This window comes from Lepus europaeus, chromosome 18 (assembly GCF_033115175.1).
Source record: "Lepus europaeus isolate LE1 chromosome 18, mLepTim1.pri, whole genome shotgun sequence".
NCBI classification, from domain to species: domain Eukaryota; kingdom Metazoa; phylum Chordata; class Mammalia; order Lagomorpha; family Leporidae; genus Lepus; species Lepus europaeus.
This window is the reverse complement of record NC_084844.1, coordinates 904,906-927,426: the sequence shown is the minus strand read 5'-3', so window position 1 is coordinate 927,426 and position 22,521 is coordinate 904,906. Positions and strand designations below refer to the sequence as shown.

General features: G+C 68.5%; 2 protein-coding genes across 3 annotated transcripts; both read right to left on the bottom strand.

Moving 5' to 3' along the window:
- Positions 1 to 898: 898 nt before the first annotated feature.
- Positions 899 to 9,917, bottom strand: LOC133776968 (carbonyl reductase [NADPH] 2). 2 transcript variants are annotated; one of them, XM_062216327.1, is made up of 8 exons: positions 9,636 to 9,917; positions 2,536 to 2,633; positions 2,267 to 2,421; positions 2,138 to 2,180; positions 1,961 to 2,060; positions 1,803 to 1,867; positions 1,523 to 1,640; positions 899 to 1,440 (listed from the first exon to the last, which is right to left on the bottom strand). In XM_062216327.1, exons 1-8 carry the CDS (start codon positions 9,799 to 9,801, stop codon positions 1,337 to 1,339), a joined length of 849 nt encoding a protein of 282 aa, XP_062072311.1. In that variant the 5' UTR covers positions 9,802 to 9,917; the 3' UTR covers positions 899 to 1,336. The 2 variants fall into 2 exon arrangements, with proteins under 2 accessions (XP_062072311.1, XP_062072312.1); XM_062216328.1 differs by lacking the exon at positions 9,636 to 9,917 and adding an exon at positions 3,062 to 3,143.
- A 9,101-nt stretch (positions 9,918 to 19,018) lies between these two features.
- RFNG (RFNG O-fucosylpeptide 3-beta-N-acetylglucosaminyltransferase) lies at positions 19,019 to 22,467 on the bottom strand. The gene is made up of 8 exons (XM_062215835.1): positions 22,222 to 22,467; positions 22,102 to 22,150; positions 21,898 to 22,000; positions 21,676 to 21,829; positions 21,367 to 21,455; positions 20,492 to 20,657; positions 20,119 to 20,204; positions 19,019 to 20,044 (listed from the first exon to the last, which is right to left on the bottom strand). The coding sequence occupies exons 1-8, from the start codon at positions 22,465 to 22,467 to the stop codon at positions 19,963 to 19,965; spliced, it is 975 nt and encodes a 324-aa protein (XP_062071819.1). The 3' UTR covers positions 19,019 to 19,962.
- Between the last annotated feature and the right edge of the window lie 54 nt (positions 22,468 to 22,521).

The window sequence follows — 22,521 nt, the reverse complement described above, 5'->3', positions numbered from 1 at the left end:
GGGAAAGTCTAGAACCGCTGCCCTGAGGGCCTTCTGTGGCCGGAGTGGACACAGAGGTGGACAGGCTGCAGGCGAGGGTGGCCGGCTGCAGCGGGAGGTGCGTCTCAGAAGTCCTCCAGGGACCACCCTGCCCTCTGCTCCCAGCCTTGGACCCTGCCCCTGCCAGCCAGAGGCCCAGGGAGGGACAGCCCCTGACTCGTCCATCCACACGTTAAACCCACCATCCCCGCCACGTGGCCTTGCCCACGACAGGAGGTCCACGTCTTCTCAATCATCCCGTGATCCTGTCCAGCCGGCCCGGCCAGCGTCCCCCAGGACCTGCTCCTTGGCAGTCCTGCTGGCCACTCAGAGGCACCCCCACCCCCCACCTCCACGTGCGGCTGCCACAGGACCCCAGCTCCTTATCCTCTGCCCCCTCGGCCAGGGCTGGAGCTGTGCTGGTCAGCCTACTGTCCAGCTCTGGCCCCACAGCCTCTAGACACCACGGGCCACGCCAGGGCCTGGCTTAGGCAAGCACAGCCGGCCAGGACTCAGGCCGGGCGGGGTGGGGGCAGCAGCTGGGGGCCCCGCACTCCCTGGTTCCTCCCCTGCTGTCTCTGGACTCCCTGCCCACACACAGGCCTCCTGGCCCACCTCGGGGCGCCCCTACCCTCCAGAGGGTGGCCCAAGGCCCGGGCATCCCCCCTCGCTTCCCCCACAGGTGCAAGGAAGGGACGGAGCTGCCCTGTGCCCTCAGTCCAGCCCAGGACTGGCCCGGCGCTGCAGCGGGGGCACAACAGCATCAGACTGCAAGAGCCTCGGCCCTGGGGTCGCGAGCAGGGTCGCTGTGGAATCGGCCGCCGCCCGGACCCCTCTCCCCGTCCTCCCGAGCGTCGCACAGGACCCTGGAAAGCTGGGTCCCGCAGAGCGGCCTCCATTTATTTAGGGATCCGGCCCGGCAGCGCTGCGGACGTCGCAGGAGACAGGGCGGGATCTCAGGATGAGCGCGACGCTGACGTCATGGCCATGGAAGGGGCGGTGGAGAGCGGGCGTGGAGGCGGGGCCAGCGCTGGCGGACGAGGCGTGGTCGGGGCGGGGCCGTGGAGTAAGGCGGGGCTGGGAGGCGTGGTCGGGGCGGGGCCGTGGAGTGAGGCGGGGCTGGGAGGCGTGGTCGGGGCGGGGCCGCGCAGGAGGCTGGGCCGGGATAGGAGGTGTGGCCGGCGGGGGGCGGGAATTGGCGTGGAGGCGGGGCCGGCGCTGGGCGCTGGGCCAGCTGTGGCGTGGGGTGGGGGGGCGGCCAGACGGGGCCTGGGCAAACGCGAAGCCAAGCCCCTCCGGTCGCTGGACGCCAGGCGCTCTAGGAGGCCAGGTAGCCGGCGTCCACGAGGATGCCCGAGCCGCTGGTGGAGGCGCTGCGGTCGCTGAGCAGGAAGAGGATGCTGTTGACCACGTCCTCCACCTCTGCGGGGCAGCGAGCCGGTCAGGGCGGCGGCTCGGCCGCGCGGGGCCGTCCGCCAGTGCCCCCTCCCTCCTGCCCCCGGACCTGCGAACTTTCTCAGAGGGTGGCGCTCCTTCAGCTTCTGGGCGAATTCAGCGTTGGCGGTGACATTCTGGCCCATGGCGGTCAGCACCACCGTGGGGTTCACGGAGTTCACGCGGATCTGAGGCGGGAACCGGGGTGGCGGCCTGCGTGGCTCGACGGGCCCTGGCCCCACATCCCCTGGTGCCCCTCCCCCCAGGACTGAGTGTTTACCGAGTTCAGCCAACCTTTGACCCCACTGCCCAGAGCCAGGCTCCAGCCTCGTTTCACTCCCAGCCCCCACCTTGTGTGGCCCCAGCTCCATGGCCATGGCTTTGGTCAGCATGGTCATCGCGCCCTTGGTGGAGCCTGTTGGGGGAAGGCAGCACTGAGTCCCCTTTGGGACGGAGCCCTCCTACCCCAGGGTGCGGGACGGATGGGCGCTGGCTGAGCAGGACTTACTGTAGGCAGACAGGTTGGGAAAGGTGACGTGGGCCACCATGCTGGAGACGTTGACAATGGAGCCGGGCACTCCGCGGTCGATCATGCCCCTGGCTACTATCTAGAAGCCGAGTGGGCGTCAGCTGACCCCAGCCCACCCCTGCCCATCATCGCTGGGCCGCCCCTCTGCTGGCTCACCTGGGACACCTGGAACACAGAGCGCAGGTTCACGTGGAAGGATCTAGCAAGAGAGGGAGGCGGCGTCTCTGCCTGCCCTTCGGGGCCTACGTCCCGCCCAGCCTCCCCTGACCGCTGTCCCACCCCCACCTGTCAAAGGCCTCCTTGGTGACCTCCAGGAAGGGCTGCACCAGCGCCACCGCTGCGTTGTTCACCAGCAGGTCCACGGGGCCCACGCCGCCCAGCGCCCGCTCCGTGGCCTCCCAGTCACCCAGATCCACGCACACGGGCTCCACCCCGGGGCACTGTGGGAGACATGGGGCAGTGGGCAGGGTGGGGGTGGGCGTCCCGGCAACTCAGGAGGTGTCCTGGAGGCTGTGAGGGGCAGGCCGGGGCCGGGCCAGGGCCACATGCCTCACCTCCTGGGAGAGATGGACCAGGTCAGCGTGGGTGCGACTCACGGCCACCACGTTGGCTCCCCGAGCGTGCAGCGCCTTCACGGTGTCCCGGCCGATCCCTGCAGGGGTGGACTCCGTGGGTGGGTGCCCTGGTCAGTGCTGGGGTCCAGGGAGCAGGAGCTCCTCCCGCCCCGGAGCCGAGCGGGGTCCCAGGCCAGAGGCCTGGCTGACCAAGATCCTGCCAGAGAGGCCCCCGAGAGCAGCCCCCTTCCACCGAGCCCGACAGAAGAGGCCCGGCTGGACACTGCCTCTGCCCACTGTGGGCCTGGGGGCCGCGCCGAGGTCGGGGCGAGCTCACCGCTCCCAGGAGGAGGGTCTCCTGTGTTGACCAGTGAGGGCTGCTGGCCCGGGCCGAGGCCCTGCAGCCATCTGGTGAGGAGCAGCTCCTGCCCAGGTCCCAGGGCCACGGTGGGCGGGGGGCAGGGGGCTTAGCTGCTGCTGTGGCTGGGATGGCAGGCAGGGCCTGCGCCCACCTGCTCACACCCACCTTTCCCTGCTCCGGTCACCAGGGCCCGCAGGCCCTGGAAGTTCAGCTGCATGGTGCTGGCTCCTGGCTCGTCTGGCACTGAGAGGCGAACTGCGGTTTTAAAGGTCTGGGCAGGCGGGCAGGGCTGGGCAGGGCCACCAGGAAGACGCTGGGCGTCCTCATTTCCCCCCCAGAAATTCCATCCCCAGGGGAAGGGCAGGGAGGGAGGGAAGGAGGGAGGCCCTCGCCCCAGCAGGGGCAGGGAGTGGAATTCCAGGGCTTTGTTCTTTCTGTTGACGGAACAGACATTACAGGAAGCAGGCTTCCTGGCATCGGCTCTCATGCCCGCCCGTGGAGGGGCCAGAGCACCCGTGCCCCGTGGGAATGCATGTGGGTCCACGTTGCCAGCTCTCTGGCAATGCTCTGGTGCCCTGAGTGGGGGCTCCTGCTCAAAGTGGGGGGTGGGACCCCCTCCTGAGCTGACTGGGACAGACGGCCTGAAGACCCCAGGGTGGTGGCCGGGGGGACCCCCTGCTTGCAGCTGCCCCGTGCACCTGGCTGGGCCCCGGCAAAGTCTCTGGAGACCTCCGGCACTGTTGCTGTGGATTCGTTCTGAGAGGATGAGCGGTGGGGGCAAGAGGTGTGGAGTCACCACACAGACCCTGGGAGCCGGGTGGAAGCAGGCCAGCGGAACAGCCCGCAGACTCGTTTATTTCAGTTGGTGCAGCGGCTTATATAGCCAAGGCAGCCAATCCAGTCAAGGGGCAGTCTATGCCCCAACCAATCACAGCCTGTTGCCAGGCAGGCTCCTTTGCCAGGTTGTTTCTGAAGCCGTTCCCAAGTAACTGGCGCTCGCTTGCCAGCGGCCATCTTGGCGCAGCCTTCTCCTTCCACCGCACTCAGCTGCCCCCGCCAGCCCAGGACTCTGCCCTCCCTGGACACCTTGAGGCGCCCTCAGGGGCAGGGGTCTTCTCCTGCACCCCGCCTGCGTCCCCTGGGACTCCCCTCCTGGGTGGACTTTGGGGGGAGGATTGGACGCCCGCCGGCCCAGTTCCCCTTCCAGGGCTGCGTCTCACGGTGAATCCCGACGGCCTCCCAGCCCTGGGAGACACAGTTCCTGGGAGGGACGCTTTGCCCAGGGACATCAGGGCCGGCCAGGGGAGCGCCCACCCCCGAAGCCGAGGAACCCCAGGTGCACCCCCAGCAGAGGGGAAGCTGGAGGCGGGCTGGCTCTCTCCCCAGGACTTGCCAGCTCCTGTCTGAGGTGGGGGACGGAGGGAGGGGCTGCAGAGGCAGGAAGCTGCAGGCCCCGCCCCGGGCACCTGGAGAAGAGGCCAGCGGCTCCCAGCTCCCACCTCTGTCCTTGTCCTGCCTGAGCCCTGGCGGCCAGGGCTGGGGAGAAGGCGGGGCCCACTGCCCTCCCTGTGGACCTGACTTAGGGTCCGTCCTGCACACCTCACCTGTCTGAGGGGCAGGGGAAGGAAGCAGAGCTCAGGAACACCCCACCTCCCACCGTGCACCCCCAGATCTGGAACCAGTGCCTGCCCCGCCTCCCACCGTGCACCCCCAGATCCGGAACCAGTGCCCTGCCCCGCCTCCCACCGTGCACCCCCAGATCCAGGACCAGTGCCTGCCCCGCCTCCCACCGTGCCCCCCCAGATCCAGGACCAGTGCCCTGCCCCCGCCCCCCACCGTGCACCCCAGATCCAGAACCAGTGCCATGCCCCCGCCTCCCACCGTGCACCCCCAGATCCGGGACGAGTGCCCTGCCCCCGCCTCCCACCGTGCCCCCCAGATCCAGGACCAGTGCCCTACCCCCGCCTCCCACCGTGCACCCCCAGATCCGGGACCAGTGCCCTGCCCCCGCCTTCCACCGTGCACCCCCAGATCCAGGACCAGTGCCCTGCCCCCGCCCCCCACCGTGCACACCCAGATCCGGGACCAGTGCCCTGCCCCCGCCTCCCACCGTGCACCCCAGATCCGGGACCAGTGCCCTGCCCCCGCCTCCCACTGTGCACCCCCAGATCCGGAACCAGTGCCCTGCCCCCACCTCCCACCGTGCACCCCCAGATCCAGGACCAGTGCCCTGCCCCCGCCCCCCACCGTGCACCCCCAGATCTGGAACCAGTGCCTGCCCCCGCCCCCCACCGTGCACCCCCAGATCCAGAACCAGTGCCCTGCCCCCGCCTCCCACCGTGCACCCCCAGATCCAGGACCAGTGCCCTGCCCCCGCCCCCCACCGTGCACCCCAGATCCAGAACCAGTGCCCTGCCCCCGGCTTCCACCGTGCACCCCCAGATCCAGGACCAGTGCCTGCCCCGTGCACCCCCAGATCCGGAACCAGTGCCTGCCCCGCCTCCCACCGTGCACCCCAGATCCGGGACCAGTGCCCTGCCCCCGCCTCCCACCGTGCACCCCCAGATCCAGGACCAGTGCCCTGCCCCGCCTCCCACCGTGCACCCCAGATCCAGGACCAGTGCCCTGCCCCGCCTCCCACCGTGCACCCCAGATCCAGGACCAGTGCCCTACCCCCGCCTCCCACCGTGCACCCCCAGATCCGGGACCAGTGCCCTGCCCCCGCCCCCCACCGTGCACACCCAGATCCGGGACCAGTGCCCTGCCCCCGCCTCCCACCGTGCACCCCAGATCCGGGACCAGTGCCCTGCCCCCGCCTCCCACTGTGCACCCCCAGATCCGGAACCAGTGCCCTGCCCCCACCTCCCACCGTGCACCCCCAGATCCAGGACCAGTGCCCTGCCTCCACCTCCCACCATGCACCCCCAGATCTGGAACCAGTGCCCTGCCCCCACCTCCCACCGTGCACCCCCAGATCCAGGACCAGTGCCCTGCCCCCGCCCCCCACCGTGCACCCCCAGATCTGGAACCAGTGCCTGCCCCCGCCCCCCACCGTGCACCCCCAGATCCAGAACCAGTGCCCTGCCCCCGCCTCCCACCGTGCACCCCCAGATCCAGGACCAGTGCCCTGCCCCCGCCCCCCACCGTGCACCCCAGATCCAGAACCAGTGCCCTGCCCCCGCCTCCCACCGTGCACCCCCAGATCCAGGACCAGTGCCTGCCCCGTGCACCCCCAGATCCGGAACCAGTGCCTGCCCCGCCTCCCACCGTGCACCCCCAGATCCAGGACCAGTGCCCTGCCCCCGCCTCCCACTGTGCACCCCCAGATCTGGAACCAGTGCCCTGCCCCCACCTCCCACCCTGCACCCCCAGATCCAGGACCAGTGCCCTGCCTCCACCTCCCACCGTGCACCCCCAGATCTGGAACCAGTGCCCTGCCCCCACCTCCCACCGTGCACCCCCAGATCCGGAACTAGTGCCCTACCCCCACCTATCACCGTGCACCCCCAGATCTGGAACCAGTGCCTGCCCCCGCCCCCCACCGTGCACCCCCAGATCCAGAACCAGTGCCCTGCCCCCGCCTCCCACCGTGCACCCCCAGATCCAGGACCAGTGCCCTGCCCCCGCCCCCCATCGTGGCCCCCCAGATCCAAGACCAGTGCCCTGCCCCCGCCCCCCACCGTGCCCCCCCAGATCCAGGACCAGTGCCCTGCCCCCGCCCCCCACCGTGCACCCCCAGATCCAGGACCAGTGCCCCCTGCCCCCGCCTCCCACCGTGCCCCCCCAGATCCAGGACCAGTGCCCCCTGCCCCCGCCTCCCACCGGGCCCCCCAGATCCAGGACCAGTGCCCCCTGCCCCCGCCCCCCACCGTGCCCCCCAGATCCAGGACCAGTGCCCCCTGCCCCCGCCTCCCACCGTGCCCCCCAGATCCAGGACCAGTGCCCCCTGCCCCCGCCCCCCACCGTGCCCCCCAGATCCAGGACCAGTGCCCTGCCCCGCCCCCCACCGTGCCCCCCCAGATCCAGGACCAGTGCCCTGCCCCCGCCCCCCACCGTGCACCCCCAGATCCAGGACCAGTGCCCCCTGCCCCCGCCTCCCACCGTGCCCCCCCAGATCCAGGACCAGTGCCCCCTGCCCCCGCCTCCCACCGTGCCCCCCAGATCCAGGACCAGTGCCCCCTGCCCCCGCCCCCCACCGTGCCCCCCAGATCCAGGACCAGTGCCCCCTGCCCCCGCCCCCCACCGTGCCCCCCAGATCCAGGACCAGTGCCCCCTGCCCCCGCCTCCCACCGTGCCCCCCCAGATCCAGGACCAGTGCCCTGCCCCCGCCTCCCACCGTGCACCCCAGATCCAGGACCAGTGCCTGCCCCCGCCCCCCACCGTGCCCCCCCAGATCCAGGACCAGTGCCCCCTGCCCCCGCCCCCCACCGTGCCCCCCAGATCCAGGACCAGTGCCCTGCCCCCGCCCCCCACCGTGCCCCCCAGATCCAGGACCAGTGCCCCCTGCCCCCGCCCCCCACCGTGCCCCCCAGATCCAGGACCAGTGCCCTGCCCCCGCCCCCCACCGTGCCCCCCAGATCCAGGACCAGTGTCCTGCCCCGCCCTCCACCGTGCCCCCCAGATCCAGGACCAGTGCCCTGCCCCGCCCCCCACCGTGCCCCCCAGATCCAGGACCAGTGCCCCCTGCCCCCGCCCCCCACCGTGCCCCCCAGATCCAGGACCAGTGCCCCCTGCCCCCGCCTCCCACCGTGCCCCCCCAGATCCAGGACCAGTGCCCTGCCCCCGCCTCCCACCGTGCACCCCAGATCCAGGACCAGTGCCTGCCCCCGCCCCCCACCGTGCCCCCCCAGATCCAGGACCAGTGCCCCCTGCCCCCACCTCCCACCGTGCCCCCCCAGATCCAGGACCAGTGCCCTGCCCCCGCCCCCCACCGTGCCCCCCAGATCCAGGACCAGTGCCCCCTGCCCCCGCCCCCCACCGGGCCCCCCAGATCCAGGACCAGTGCCCCCTGCCCCCGCCCCCCACCGTGCCCCCCAGATCCAGGACCAGTGCCCTGCCCCGCCCTCCACCGTGCCCCCCAGATCCAGGACCAGTGCCCTGCCCCGCCCCCCACCGTGCCCCCCAGATCCAGGACCAGTGCCCCCTGCCCCCACCCCCCACCGTGCCCCCCCAGATCCAGGACCAGTGCCTGCCCCGCCTCCCACCGTGCCCCCCCAGATCCAGGACCAGTGCCCTGCCCCCGCCCCCCACCATGCCCCCCCAGATCCAGGACCAGTGCCCTGCCCCCGCCCCCCACCGTGCCCCCCAGATCCAGGACCAGTGCCCTGCCCCGCCTCCCACCGTGCCCCCCCCAGATCCAGGACCAGTGCCCTGCCCCCGCCCCCCACCGTGCCCCCCCAGATCCAGGACCAGTGCCCTGCCCCCGCCCCCCACCGTGCCCCCCCAGATCCAGGACCAGTGCCCTGCCCCCGCCCCCCACCGTGCCCCCCCAGATCCAGGACCAGTGCCCTGCCCCGCCTCCCACCGTGCCCCCCCCAGATCCAGGACCAGTGCCCTGCCCCCGCCCCCCACCGTGCCCCCCCAGATCCAGGACCAGTGCCCTGCCCCCGCCCCCCACCGTGCCCCCCCAGATCCAGGACCAGTGCCCTGCCCCCGCCCCCCACCGTGCCCCCCCAGATCCAGGACCAGTGCCCTGCCCCCGCCCCCCACCGTGCCCCCCCAGATCCAGGACCAGTGCCCTGCCCCCGCCCCCCACCGTGCCCCCTGCCCCCTGCCTTTTCAGATGCTGCAGCTCAGGTCTGTTTTTTTTGTTTTGTTTTGTTTTGTTTTTTTTGACAGGCAGAGTGGACAGTGAGAGACAGAGAGAAAGGTCTTCCTTTTGCTGTTGGTTCACCCTCCAATGGCCGCTGCAGTAGGCGCGCTGCGGCCGGCGCACCGCGCTGATCCGATGGCAGGAGCCAGGTGCTTCTCCTGGTCTCCCATGGGGTGCAGGGCCCAAGGACTTGGGCCATCCTCCACTGCCTTCCCGGGCCATAGCAGAGAGCTGGCCTGGAAGAGGGGCAACCGGGACAGAATCGGTGCCCCAACCGGGACTAGAACCCGGTGTGCCGGCACCGCAGGCGGAGGATTAGCCTAGTGAGCCGTGGCGCCAGCCTCAGGTCTGTTTTTTAAGACTTGTTTGTTTGTTTTAAAGGTGGGGTACACGGAGGCAGAGGCAGAACAGACACAGAGGTCTTCCATCCGCTGGCTCCCTCCCCAGATGCCACTGCGGCCGAAGCTGGGCCAGGCTGGAGCCAGGAGCCAGGAGCTTCCTCTGGGTCTCTCGTGGGCTCAGGGGCTCATGCACTTGGGCATCTTCTGCTGCTTTCCCAGGCCATGGCAGAGAGCTGGATTGGGAAGCAGAGCAGCCGGGAACTGAACCAGCGCCCATATGGGATTCCGGCACTGCAGGCGGCGGCTTTACCCGCTACGCCACGGCGCCGGCCCCGCACTCAGTTTTGCTTGGACACAAATCACTCAATAGCCACCTGGTCCACGGGACGCCGTAGCTGAACCCTCCCAGCGGGAGACCCCAGCCCCGCCGTAGCTGAACCCTCCCAGCGGGAGACCCCAGCCCCGCCGTAGCTGAACCCTCCCAGCGGGAGACCCCAGCCCCGTCCAGTGACGTCCAGGGTTGGAAAAGGAGGGGCCAGGCCCAGGCTCAGGTGCTGGCTCCAGACGTCCACCCCTCTGGACGCACCTTGGCCCGGCTTGGTTCTGTGACCTTGACAGCACTGTTCGGAATGCCGCTGGGAGGGAGACAGTCCGCAGACGGCCGTGTCTGGGAATGGCGGGGCCTGGCCACGGCCCAGTGAACCATGCAGAGCACTTGCTGTGGTTTGAAGAGGAGTTGGCTCCCCACTCATGCGTGCTTGAACCCCAAGGTCGGGGCGCCATGGGTTAAGCCGCCACTTGTGGCCCTGGCATCCCCTGTGGGAGCGCCCTGAGTCCCGGCTGCTCCGCCGCCAGTGCAGCTCCCTGCTCCCGGCCCGGGAAAGCAGAGGAAGATGGCGCAGGTGCCTGACCCCTGCACCCACGTGGGAGACCTGGGTGGAGTTCCAGGCTCCTGGCTTCAGCCTGCCCTGGTTTGCCCGCTGTTGCCGGGGGAGCAGGCGGAGCCGTGACCCGGCCAGTGGAAGCCCCAGCTGGCCCCTTTGCACGGGAGCGTTGTGGGCAGGACAGCAAACAAGCACCCAGAACACACGCATTCAGGGGGATCAAATTGCCACCCTGCTAGCTCTGAAGGTGGACGTGGCTCCCGCTACCAGGCAGCTGGCCGTGCCCCAGGCAGTGGCTCCCGCTACCAGGCAGCTGGCCGTGCCCCAGGCAGTGGGGGCTCCTGTGGCTGGGAGCTGAGAGCGGCCCCTGGTGGGCTCCGGAGGAGCCTCCCAGCACCCCACGCTGGGCTCCTTCAGCTCAGAGAACTGAGCGGTCAGTCCTGCCTTTCTTCACGCGATGAACGACACAGGCAGGCCGGAGGGGGCACGGGGGGCTTCCTGGAGGAGGCAGGAGGCAGGCACGGCTGGGAGGAAGCACAGGGGACCCTGCGTGGAGTGGGGAGCTGCTCAGGTCACCATCCCCTCACCACACACAGATGCACAGGCACAGGACCCAGCCACGCGGGCGGCCGGGGCCAGGCCCCTCCCCACGACGGTATCCCACCTGCTGGAGTCTTTGTGTTCCTGCACTGGCACCTATCCCCCCCCCCCCAGTGCTGGTGAGAGAAGGCCCTGGGATTCCCCCCCCATGAGAGCTGGGCTGTAACCTGCTCCCCCCCCCCAGTGCTGGTGAGAGAAGGCCCTCCCCCCCCCATGAGAGCTGGGCTGTAACCTGCTCCCCCCCCCCAGTGCTGGTGAGAGAAGGCCCTGCCGCCCCCGTGAGAGCTGGGCTGTAACCTGCTCCCCCCCAGTGCTGGTGAGAGAAGGCCCTGCCCCCCCCCATGAGAACTGGGCTCTAACCTGCCCCCCCAGTGCTGGTGAGAGAAGGCCCTACCCCCCCCCATGAGAGCTGGGCTGTAACCTGCTCCCCCCCCCCAGTGCTGATGAGAAAAGGCCCTGGGATTCCCCCCCACCATGAGAGCTGGGCTCTAACCCGCCCCCCCCCCCCCAGTGCTGATGAGAAAAGGCCCTGGGATTCCCCCCCGCCATGAGAGCTGGGCTGTAACCTGCTCCCCCCCAGTGCTGGTGAGAGAAGGCCCTGCCCCCCCCCATGAGAACTGGGCTCTAACCTGCCCCCCCAGTGCTGGTGAGAGAAGGCCCTACCCCCCCCCCGTGAGAGCTGGGCTGTAACCTGCTCCCCCCCAGTGCTGATGAGAGAAAGCCCTGCCCCCCCCCCCGTGAGAGCTGGGCTGTAACCTGCTCCCCCCCCCCCAGTGCTGGTGAGAGAAGGCCCTCCCCCCCGCCCCCGTGAGAGCTGGGCTGTAACCTGCTCCCCCCCCCCAGTGCTGGTGAGAGAAGGCCCTCCCCCCCCCACCGTGAGAGCTGGGCTGTAACCTGCTCCCCCCCCCCCAGTGCTGGTGAGAGAAGGCCCTGCCCCCCCCCCCCGTGAGAGCTGGGCTGTAACCTGCTCCCCCCCAGTGCTGGTGAGAAAAGGCCCTGGGACCCCCCCCCCCCCCCCCGTGAGCTGGGCTCTCACCTGACCCAGAGATGGCCAAGCTCTTGTGCGTGGGGAGGGCCGGGGCTGGCGCCGGGGAGCTGCCGTGGGTGTAAGCCAACACCGTGAGAAAAGCAAGCCCAGCTGTTCCCAGGACTGGAGTGTGCACCTGTGTCCGTGTGGGCACTCGTGCGTGTGTCCCCGGGCACGGCCCTGCCACGCAGGCCAGAGCCGCCCTGGCCGGGCCATTGCTGGGATGAAGGGGGCTTCCCTGCAGCCAGGCTGCGGGGCCCCCAGACCTCGAGAACAAGGGCGACCAGTGAGGCCCAGTGAGCCGAGCTCCCAGGGCCCCTGCACAGTGCAGATGGCTTAGCAGGCAGGTGACGCGCCGGGCGAGAACAGGGCGGGCGCCACTTGGATAGAGCATGGCCACATTCCCAAGATCTTATGAGAATTATCAGCTTACCGACTCAGGAGCTCAGAGAGCCCCGGCAAAGCAAGCGCAAAAACCCACAGCGGGGCCGGTGCCGTGGCGTCGCGGGTTAATCCTCCGCCTGCCGGCATCCCATGTGGGCACTGGTTCTACCCCCGGCTGCTCCTCTTCCGATCCAGCTCCCTGGTAATGTGCCTGGGTCAAGTCCTTGGGCCCCTGCACCACGTGGGAGACCCGGAAGAAGCTCCTGGCTCCTGGCTTTGGATCAGTCCAGCTCCGGCCATTGAGGCCAACTGGGGAGTGAACCAGCAGACGGAAGACCTCTCTCTCTCTCTCTCTCTCTCTCTCTCTCTCTCTCATTCTTTCTGCTTCTGTCTCTATAACTCTGCCTTTCAAATAAAGAATTGATCTTTAAAAAAGAAAAAAGAAAAACAAAGCTTTATAGGCCAGCACCACACTGTTGTGAACACAGGAGGAGAGCCCGGGCTTGGGCCCACTTCCCTCTTACTCAGCCCCTGCTAATGGCCGGGGAGGCAGCAGATGGTCACCCAGGTGCCTGGGCTCCTGCACCCCTGTGGGAGACCCGGATGGAGCTCCTGCCCCCTGGCTTTTGGCTTCAGCCTGGCCCAGCCCTGGCTGTTTCTGGCATTTGAGAAGCTTACCAGCAGATGGAAGATCTCTCTCTGTCTCTCTCTGTAATTATGCCTTTTAAATAAATAAAATAAATCTTTTAAAAAAATACTCACTGCTCTCCAGGCTGCCCACCCCCAAAAGAAAAATAAAACCGGTGGCTGTGGTGGTACAGTTGATTAAGCCAACATCCGGGACGCCAGCTCCCTGCCGACGCACCCGGGAGGCACAGGTGATGCCCCTGCACCCATGGGGGAGACCCAGATGGAGTCCTGGCTCCTGGCTCCTGGCTTCAGCCTGGCCCCGCCCCAGCCATTGCAAGTATTTGAGTAGTAAACCAGCAGATGGAAGACCTCTCTCTCTCTCTCTCTCTCCTTGTTGTTCTGCCTTTCTAGTAGATGAAAACAACAAAACATAATAAGAGAATAAAAGTTGAAATATAAACTTTATTTCTCAGCATAAACTCGTCAGGTTTTGTAAGCCGTGACCCCAGCCATCCAGGCCACCCCAACAAACCCTCCCTCGTGCCGCGGGCGCCTTCAGTCTGTGCTTTCTTCTCTCTAAGATGTATTTATTCGTGTGAAACAGTAACACAGAGAGAGGGAGAGACGGAGAGAGACCCGTCATCTGCTGGCTCACTCCAGGCAGGGGCCAGGAGCTTCCTCCAGGTCTCCCATGTAGGTGCAGGGCCCAAGCACTTGGGCCATCCTCCACTGCCTTCCCGGGTCACAGCAGAGAGCTGGACTGGAAGAGGGGCAACCGGGACTAGAACCCGGGGTGCTGGCGCCACAGGCAGAGGATTAGCCTAGTGAGCCGCGGCGCTGGCCCCAGTGTTGTTGGTTTTTTTTTTTTTTTTTTTTTTTTTTTTTTTTTTGACAGGCAGAGTGGACAATGAGAGAGAGAGACAGAGAGAAAGGTCTTCCTTTGCCGTTGGTTCACCCTCCAAGGGCCGCTGCGGCCGGCGCATCTCGCTGATCCGAAGGCAGGAGCCAGGTGCTTCTCCTGGTCTTCCATGCAGGTGCAGGGCCCAAGGACCTGGGTCATCCTCCACTGCCTTCCCGGGCCACAGCAGAGAGCTGGCCTGGAAGAGGGGCAACTGGGACAGAATCTGGCGCCCCAACCGGGACTAGAACCCGGGGTGCCGGTGCCGCAGGTGGAGGATTAGCCTGTTGAGCCACGGCGCCGGCTCTTAAGGTTAGGAAGAAAAAGGTTCAGAAGGGGCCAAGGACTGCGGGCTGACTCCTGCGGGCCTCCTGCTGTGGCCGCCGGCTCCGAGCACTGTCCCGGGATGCGGCCGCTCTCCCTCTGGTCCTCCCGGTGTGAGCAGGCAGATCGCCCTGAGCGCGGCCACCTCTCAGGCCCTGAGCGTGACCGGCCACTCCTGCTGTTGGCTTTTTTTTCCTAGTGAGAGAGAGTCCTCGGCCTTGACCCGGCTGCGTTTCTGTGTGTGTGGATGGTTGTGTTAGGGAGGAAGTCAGCCATGAGCTTATGTGCCCTGCCCCTCCTACCCGATAACCTGCCCCGTGGAGATGTGTGAAGACAGAGACCCAGCTCCTTAAAAGCCCCCGGCCTCAGCCGAATGGCGAGCTCAGTCCTTGGCCTCTCTGCTGACCGCCCGCCTGCCTGGCCAGGTGTACTCGCTCCACTCAGCCATGTAACCTCGCTCCGCCAGTCCGAGCGACCGCACTCTCCCAGGTCCTGTCTGAGCGCCCATCGTTCTTGTGGAGGTCCCTACCCTGTCTGAGCGCCCATCATTCTTGTGGAGGCCCCTACCCTGTCTGAGCGCCCAACATCGTTCTTGTGGAGGCCCCTACCCTGTCTGAGCGCCCATCGTTCTTGTGGAGGCCCCTACCCTGTCTGAGCGCCCATCATCACTCTTGTGGAGGCCCCTACCCTGATGAAGTTTGCTACTCTACTTCCCACACTGTCCCATGCCTGAATTCTTTCTTGCGCGAAGACAAGAACCCTGCCATTCTCCGCTAACAGTTGGCTTGGCTTTGCCTCTTCGCCTGGGCCACCCCGGCTCCCGTCCCGTGTCGGGATGGTTCCAGAAGGCCGCCTCCGCCCGCGACAATTGCTGAAGAAGCTTCAGGCTCCTGACCCTGCCCGGCACGGCTTCCAGTGACGCCGGCAGCGGGAAATCGGCTGCACCGTGAGTTTTCAGTCAAAACTGTGGGAGTCAGAGCTGGCTGTGCACAGCGGGCGACGACACGGCCTGTGGCGCCCGCCTCCCACAGCAGCGCTGGGTCCAGTCCGGCGGCTCCGCTTCCCATCCAGCTCCCTGCTCACGTGCCTGGGAGGCAGCAGAAGAGGCCCCAGTGCTTGGCCCTGCACCCACGTGGGAGACCTGGGAGAAGCTCCTGGCTCCTGGCTTCAGATCGGCACGGCTCTGGCCATTGAGGCCATTTGGGGAGTGAACCAGTGGATGGAAGACCCCTCTCTCGCTCTCTCTCTCTGTCTCTGCCTCTGCACTGTGACTTTCTAATAAATAAATCTTAAAAAAAAACAAACAAAAACCTGGTATGGATGGTCTGCCGCTGTGGGCTGTCCACCGGTTCACTTACTAAATGGCCACAGCGGTCAGGACTGGGTCAGGCCAAAGCCAGGAGCCAGGAGCTCCTTCCAGGTCTGCCATGTGGGTGCAGGGCCCAGCACCTGGGGCGTCTTCCACTGCCTTCCCAGGCCTTCAGCAGGGATGGGAAGTGGAGCAGCCGGGACTCGACCCGGCGCCCACGTGGACGCCGGCACCGCAGGCAGCAGCGTTACCGGCTGTGCCGCACCATCGGCCCCTTGATCCGTCTGAAACGCTCGCTGCCCACGGCAGGAGGACCAGCTCCCGCGCTTGCTGCCCACGGCAGGAGGACCAGCTCCCGCGCTCGCTGCCCACGGCAGGAGTACCCAGCTCCCGCGCTCGGGCTGGGCGTCCTTTTCCCACCGAATGACCTGAACCCCCGCAGAGCTGGGAGCGCTGGGAGCCAGGGTCTGCCCCAGGGTCTGCCCGGGCCCCCGGCGCTGCTGCCGGGCTCGCGGGAGCGTGCGTCTCTGGCTCGGGTCTTGCTCTGAGCGTGTTGGCCTCTCGGGCCCCCGGGATTCCACGTGAGGTCTTTGTGTGCGAACTCCAGGCGGTGGGCTTCATCTTCACAAAGTCGCGGGGTCTTGCAGGGCTGCTCCGACTCCGCCCTCACTGACGGTTTAGCGCCGAGGGGGCGGTCAGGGCCGCTCTCCGTGCTCGCCCGGACGCCACGTGATGGGGAGCGGGCCTGGCCCCTGCGGCCCTCAGCCTGCACCCCCAGCAGGTCTCGGGGTCGACAGGCGGGCCGGGGCGGTGCAGGACGGGGTTGCTTTTCTCCGCGCGCATTTTAGGTTTTCCCGGTCAATTTTCTCACACGTCTGCTTTCGGTACGACTGGCACGCTGGCCTCGGGCGTGAGGTGGGGGAGCCCCCTCGTCTGTTCACCAGGAGGGTCTGAGCAACCGCGGCATTATTCCCTCCTGCACTGTCTGATGGGAACTCACCAGGGAAGCCACCAGACCCTAGAGACCTAAACAATGGGTCAGTTATTTAAAGACAGACAGGGACACGGGGTGGGGAGGGGGACGGGGCGGGGAGAGAGAGGAGAGAGAGAGGGGGAGAGAAAGAGAGAGAGGAGAGAGAGGAGAGAGAGAGACACACAGAGAGATGGAGAGAGAGAGGAGAAAGAGAGAGGGAGGGACCCCCACCTGCTGGTTCCCTCCCCAGGTGCGTGCAAGACGCAGCACTGGGCCACGGGGGTGGCAGGGACCCAAGTGCTGGAGCCGTCACCTGCTGCCTTGACCCTGGAGGTGTCTCCGTTTGTCAGTAAATTTAAATTATGCAATTATGTGGAGCTTTTAAGCATCATAATCCCATATTTGTAATAAGCATGATATAAAAACTCATGTTATGTATTTCATTTTGACTGTTTTTAGATTTATTTATTTGAAAGGCAGAGTTACAAGAGGGGGGGAGAGAGAGAGAGGAGGGAGGGACACAGAGAGAGAGAGAGAGCTGGAGGGAGGGGAGAGGAGGGGGGAAGGGGGAAGGGGGGAGAGAGAGAGGGAGACACAGAGAGTGGGGGGGGGGGAGAGAGAGAGAGAGATTTTCCATCCACCGGTTGGATTCCCGGATGGCTGCAATGGCTGGGGCTGGGCCAGGCCACGGGGGTGCAGGGGCCAAGCACTTGGGCCGCCTTCTGCTGCCTTCCCAGGCCTCAGTGGGGAGGACTCCAACCGGACCCAGGGTGCCACAGGCCGGGCCCGTGACCCCCCCTTTAAGCACCGCTGTGGGGTCCCCGCTTCTCCCCGCTTTCTCTGGACTGCACCCCCAGCAGCTGCAGGGCCTGGAACCCCCAGCCCTGTGGCAGCGTCGGGTTGTAGCCAAAACAGAGGCTGGCCCTGATCCAACCCTCCTGAACCGGCACGTCAACCTCGGGCCATGGCCGCCTGCCTGGGGGCGTCCTTCCCTGGGATCCCGGCCAGGCCCGTCCGGGACAGTTTGGGGTGCTCCCCGGTGTGCCATTCAGTGTTTGCTGTGTTCACGGATCTGTGGCTCCTGCTGCGGCCCGGGCCCGGCTTCCGGGGGCCACGCACAAGCGCGCAGCCCCCATTCCGAGGCTCCAGTCTTGGGCATCTCAGTGGGCGCCGCCCAGCCTCCCGCCCTGCACTGCCCCCTGCCGTCCCCATGTGGTCACCTCTGGGCAGACACAGCAGCCTCCTCCCTCCCCACCCAACTTCCAAGTCCGCCCACTGTACGGTCTGTGGGCCACCAGGACAGCGGGCTCTGCTCCGGGCAGCAGGGGAACCTGCCCAGAAGCTGCCGATAACCGGCCCTGACAGCACCCCCCCGCCCCAGGCAAGCCTGTCCTGGCCAGCGCCAATGTGGAGCCGCCCCACACCTGCAGAGAGCCGTGGGCTGGGGGTGGACAGAGGGGACAGTGAGGGGGTAGTGGGGGGGCGGTGTTAGGCGGGGGGGGCGGTGGGCAGAGGGGGATGTTGGAGCAGCGGGAGGGGCATAGGGCAGAGCTGGCGGTAGCAGCACTGGGTGATGACGGGGATGGGCCGTGCAGGGCAGCGCCGGGAGGGGCCCCGCACACCCAGGCAGGCGCTCACCTTGACTTCCGGCCATCCGCTCTCAGTCCACTGCGGGTGTCCACACCGTCTCCCCCAGTTCAACCCCTGTGCACAGCCACCATTTCCCCACACTTCCTTCCAGGCCTCTCCCTCCAAATGGACCAGCTGCCCTGGGAGACCCCGCTGCCCAGGACGCCCGGCCACACCCCTCTGGGAGCTCCAGGGGGCTCTGCAGCCCTGGGCCAGGGAGGAGGGCCCCAGCTCTAGGCTGGTGTGGGCAGAGCCTGTCCTGAGAGGAGGGGCATCTGGGGCTCAGCTGAACCTTCCAAGTCTGGCCGCCAGCACCCTCGTGGCCTGCCACACACCTGCCCACGTGTGTCCCCCGCCTGCTCTGCAGGGTGGCCCAGGGGTCCCCAGCCAGGGTCCCCGCCCACACTGCTCACAGCAGCCCCCTCGTCCAGTCCTGCTCTGCAGGGTGGCCCAGGGGGCCCCGGCCTGCGCGCACCCGATGAGCAGCCACAGCTGTACCCAGACGCCGCTGCAGGACTGGCTTGGGCTGGTGACCGAGGTGCCAGTCAAGGCTGGAAACTGTCACCGGTGCTCGGGGAACGCCTCCTGAGTGGCCCTGCACTGGCATCCGGGGGAACGGTCAGCTCCAGCCCCGCAGGAGTGGGCTGAGGAAGGGGAGACCCCTGAGAGCCCTCCCGGTGCACACGACACCCCGAGCGGAGAGCACCTGCCAGTGCACACCCAGGAGTGTGTGCTCACGCGGGCCGGAGCCCAAGCGCGGTGGGGGGGTCCTCACAGGGCGTTGAGAGGACACGGAACCCCACGTCAGCATGGACCAAGCACCCGCAAGCCACACGCCCACCGGGCTGGGAGGCAGACGTAGGGCAACTTCTGGGAGCCGGAGACCCCGTGCCCCCCCCCAGAGCCACGCCCCTTCCCTTCCCCTGCTTGCTGAGCCCAGACTCCTCCAACTCAGGGTGGGGGGTGCCCCGAGGGTGTATCTGATCCCTGGCCAGCCTGGTCATGCCAGTGGGGTCACATCCTGATAAAGCCCCGTGCCCTGGACATGCTGCCAGCAGGGGCAGTGAGCCACCTGCCACGGGCACGGCTCAGCCACACGCGGGTCCACTGTAGCCCCCGCGGGTCCGCTGTGGCCCCCCCACCCCCCCACCGGCCAGCACCACTTCCTGCCTGTCTGCCATCAGGAAGTCAAAAATCCTGACGGGGGGGGGCGGGGAGCGGTGCTGTGGCGTGCTGGGCAAAGCCGCCACCTAGTGCCGGCATCCGGCATCCCGTAGGGGAACAGGTTTGAGTTCCCGCTGCTCCTCTTCCGATCCACCTCCCTGCTGTGGCCTGGGAAAGCAGCGGAGACTGCCCAAGCGCCTGGGCCCTGCGCCCGCGTCGGGACTCAGAAGCTCCAGGCTCCTGGCTTCAGATCGGCCCAGCTCCGCCACTGTGGCCATTCGGGGAGTAAACCGGAGCGTGGAAGACTCTCGCTCGCTCGCTCTGCTTCTGCCTCTCTAACTCTGCCTTTCAAGTAAATAAAAAGTTCTAACTCGGGGACAATGTACACAGTGACACGGGTGTGCAGTCACGCACACCCCCTGCCAGCACACGTGTGCACAGGTAGGTGTGCATGGGGTACACCCCCATACACACAGGCCCAGCTCTCAGGAGCACGGCCGGCGGACAAGGCTGTCACCCCACGTTCCGTGCAGCAGCACCCCGGCCTCACACCCTCATGTTTCGGCTCACGGCGAGGTGGGCGGAGCTGGGAGGGCAGGTGTGCCTGGCGGGGCGTGGTGGGGGCGTGGCAGGGCTCAGACCCAGACGGGAGCCAGTGGCTACAGGGAAGCGTTTACTTGCTCACTGTGGGCAGGGAGGGGGAGCCGGCTCCCTCCCACCGAGGGCTCCAGGCCAGGGCTGGGCAGGTCCCCTCCGGGCTCAGCCTGGGGGCCCCAAGCAGGAGGCGGGGAGGGGAGTGCAGAGCAGAGTCCGGGGGACCAGGCTCCTCAGGGTCGGCAGGTGGAGGAGGTGCTGGGCCCCATGGGGCGGGGGCCAGGCTGCCCAGCAGCCAGAGTCTGGCAGGGTGAGGGGCGGCAAGGGGCCAGGACAGCCACAGGCCAGCCTCCGGGTGCCCGGAAGCCCTGTCGTCTCGGGGGTCACGGCGCCCAGTGCCCGGCTGTCTTGCTCTCCCGAGAGCGGCCCTGGGGGTCTGCAGGGCACACCCGCCTGGTGCTGTGGTCGTGGGGGCTCCCCGGGCCAGGGGTCGCGGGTCATCGAGGGACGAGGCCGCCCTGGCTCTGCGCAGGACACCAGTCCGTGTCCGGGTAGAGGAGGCAGTGGACTGACTGGAATCTGGTGAGAGAGGGAAAGGGGTCAGGGGTGGGGCTGGGGGGGGAGCTGGCCGGGGACCCCCACTGCCCACTCACCTCGTGGGGTCCTGCTGCAGGCTGAAGCCCCCGGCCACGTTCACCACGTTCTGTGGGTTCTCAGGACCCCCGTAGCTCAAGGTGACCTGGAGGGCACACAGGCGGACAGCACTGCCTGTCTCCTGCTGGGGGTCCCGCACCACCGCCTGCCCCCTGCCGTGCAGCACGAGGGTGAAGAGGGGCCCGAGGTGGGAGGAACCGGCAGACACAGGTGGGTGCTGAAGCGGGGGCGTGGGGGGCTGGGAACCTTCTGCCCCTCCCTGGTGCCTGCTCTGTGACTCGTCACACCAGGCCTGGGCCCCCCCACCCCCGCCCCCGGGCGTCCACGCCTGCGCTCCCACCCTGTGTCCAGCCAGCAAGGGGCCCTGCGCACCTGCCGCAGTAGGGCGTTGGCCGGCAGCCTACGCAGGTTCTCCAGGTGGGAGTGGAAGAGGGGGCTGTGGGTGAGGCGGGCGCCCAGCAGCCCCTCCACAATGTAGCCCACCGTGCAGTCGTCCGGCAGCCGCACCTGCTCTGCGGTGCTCATGAAGCCGCCCAGGCTGAGGGAGGGGCTGGTCAGCGCCCTGCCGGCCTTGGCGCCCCCCCAGGGCCGTCCAGCTGGGGGAGGGGCCGGTCAGCGCCCTGCCGGCCCTGGTGCCCCCCAGGGCTGTCCAGCTGGGGGAGGGGCCGGTCAGCGCCCTGCCGGCCTTGGCGCCCCCCCCAGGGCCGTCCAGCTGGGGGAGGGGCCGGTCAGCGCCCTGCGGGCCTTGGCGCCCCCCCCGGGCCGTCCAGCTGGGGGAGGGGCTGGTCAGCGCCCTGCCGGCCTTGGCGCCCCCCCCAGGGCCGTCCAGCTGGGAGGGGCCGGTCAGCGCCCTGCGGGCCTTGGCGCCCCCAGGGCCGTCCAGCTGGGAGGGGCCGGTCAGCGCCCTGCCGGCCTTGGCGCCCCCCCTGGACCGTCCAGCTGAGGGAGGGGCTGGTCAGCGCCCTGCCGGCCTTGGCGCCCCCCCAGGACCGTCCAGCTGAGGGAGGGGCCGGTCAGCGCCCTGCCGGCCTTGGCGCCCCCCCCAGGGCCGTCCAGCTGAGGGAGGGGCCGGTCAGCGCCCTGCCGGCCTTGGCGCCCCCCCCAGGACCGTGCAGCTGAGGGAGGGGCCGGTCAGCGCCCTGCCGGCCTTGGTGCCCCCAGGGGTCCTCCAGCTGGGGAGGGAGCTGGTCAGCGCCCTGCTGGCCTTGTCACCCCCAGGGCCGTCCAGCTGAGGGAGGGGCACTCACCTGGCCCAGGGGCTCATCTTGAGGGCCAGGCCCCGGCTGAGACAGAACCCAGCTCCTCCGGTAGCAAACCAGAACTTGACCGTGGTTACCTGGAGACCAGGGAGCCAGTCAGGGGTGGCCGGGGGGGGGGGGGGGGGGGCGCCTTCCGCTCTTCCCGCCCCCGCCCCCGGGCACCCCGCCCTTGCCGGGTTCTAGAGCTGGGCTGGGTCCCCCTGCAAACTCCCCCCGCCGCCGGCAGCCAGCCCAGCCGGAGCGGTGGGCAAACCCTGGCTGTCCGGTGCCCAGGGTCCGGTCTGCGCCGGCACTCACCGTTCCGCCGCCTTGGGCCCTCTCGGTGGCCTCGATGGGGTGGTCCAGGCTGGGTCGCCCCAGGTAGACGTCCTGGCTGGGGGAGAAGGTAGCCAGCAGGCGCAGCAGGCTCTCCAGGTTCACGTAGTTGTCATCGTCCACGTGGCAGAACCACCTGGGGACACGGGCCTGTGAGGGCCCAGCTCTGCCCCCCGCCCCGCCGCCCCGCTCGGCCGGGCCTACTTGCGCCCCGACTCGATGAACTTGTCGTACTCCACCGACATCTTGCAGCACAGGGCCTGGCGGGTGCGCGCGGCCGAGCAGTTGGTGTTGATGACCTGGTCGCCTGTCAACAGAGGAGTGGGGACCGAGGGGCGCTGCAGCCCAGGGCCACGGGAGGGCTCCCCGGGGCAGCGGCCCCGGCCGGGGCGGGGGCGGCCCGCTCACCTCCCTGCAGCCGGAGCGCGGGGTCGTCCCCGTCCGTGAAGATGAAGGTCTGCGGGCAGACAGACGGCGTGAGGCGCGGGCAGCGCCGGGCCCCTGCCCTCGGCCCGCGCGGGGGCCCACCTGCCGGCGGGCCCGGGAGATCCAGGTGCGCAGCAGCAGCCGCAGGCGCGGAGCGTGGTTCCTGCGGGTGGTCTTGACGGCGATGAACACGTCCTCGGGCCGCAGGCGGGGCGCGCCGGGGGCCGGGGTCGGCGCCCGGCCCGGGGCGGGCGCGCGGGGCAGCGGCAGCGGCAGCAGCAGCAGGGCGGCCAGGGCGGCGGCCAGCGCGACGCAGCCCCGGCACAGCGCGGCCCGCGCGCGGCTCATGCGGCCGCCGCGACGACCCCGCACCCCGGACGCGGGCGGCGGCGGGCGGCGGCG

Excerpts from the sequence above, each read along its gene's own strand:
- LOC133776968 (XM_062216327.1), bottom strand. The coding sequence starts at position 9,801 with ATGAGTGGGGAGCCAACTCCTCTTCAAACCACAGCAAGTGCTCTGCAT. Across the intron at positions 2,181-2,266 it reads ACCAAGGAGGCCTTTGACAG|ATCCTTCCACGTGAACCTGC; the intron begins GTGGGGGTGGGA and ends CTCTCTTGCTAG. Across the intron at positions 1,868-1,960 it reads TCCCAACCTGTCTGCCTACA|GCTCCACCAAGGGCGCGATG; the intron begins GTAAGTCCTGCT and ends TTCCCCCAACAG.
- RFNG (XM_062215835.1), bottom strand. The coding sequence starts at position 22,467 with ATGAGCCGCGCGCGGGCCGCGCTGTGCCGGGGCTGCGTCGCGCTGGCC. Across the intron at positions 22,001-22,101 it reads CGCGCTCCGGCTGCAGGGAG|GCGACCAGGTCATCAACACC; the intron begins GTGAGCGGGCCG and ends CTCTGTTGACAG. Across the intron at positions 20,045-20,118 it reads CTGCAGCAGGACCCCACGAG|ATTCCAGTCAGTCCACTGCC; the intron begins GTGAGTGGGCAG and ends CTCTCTCACCAG.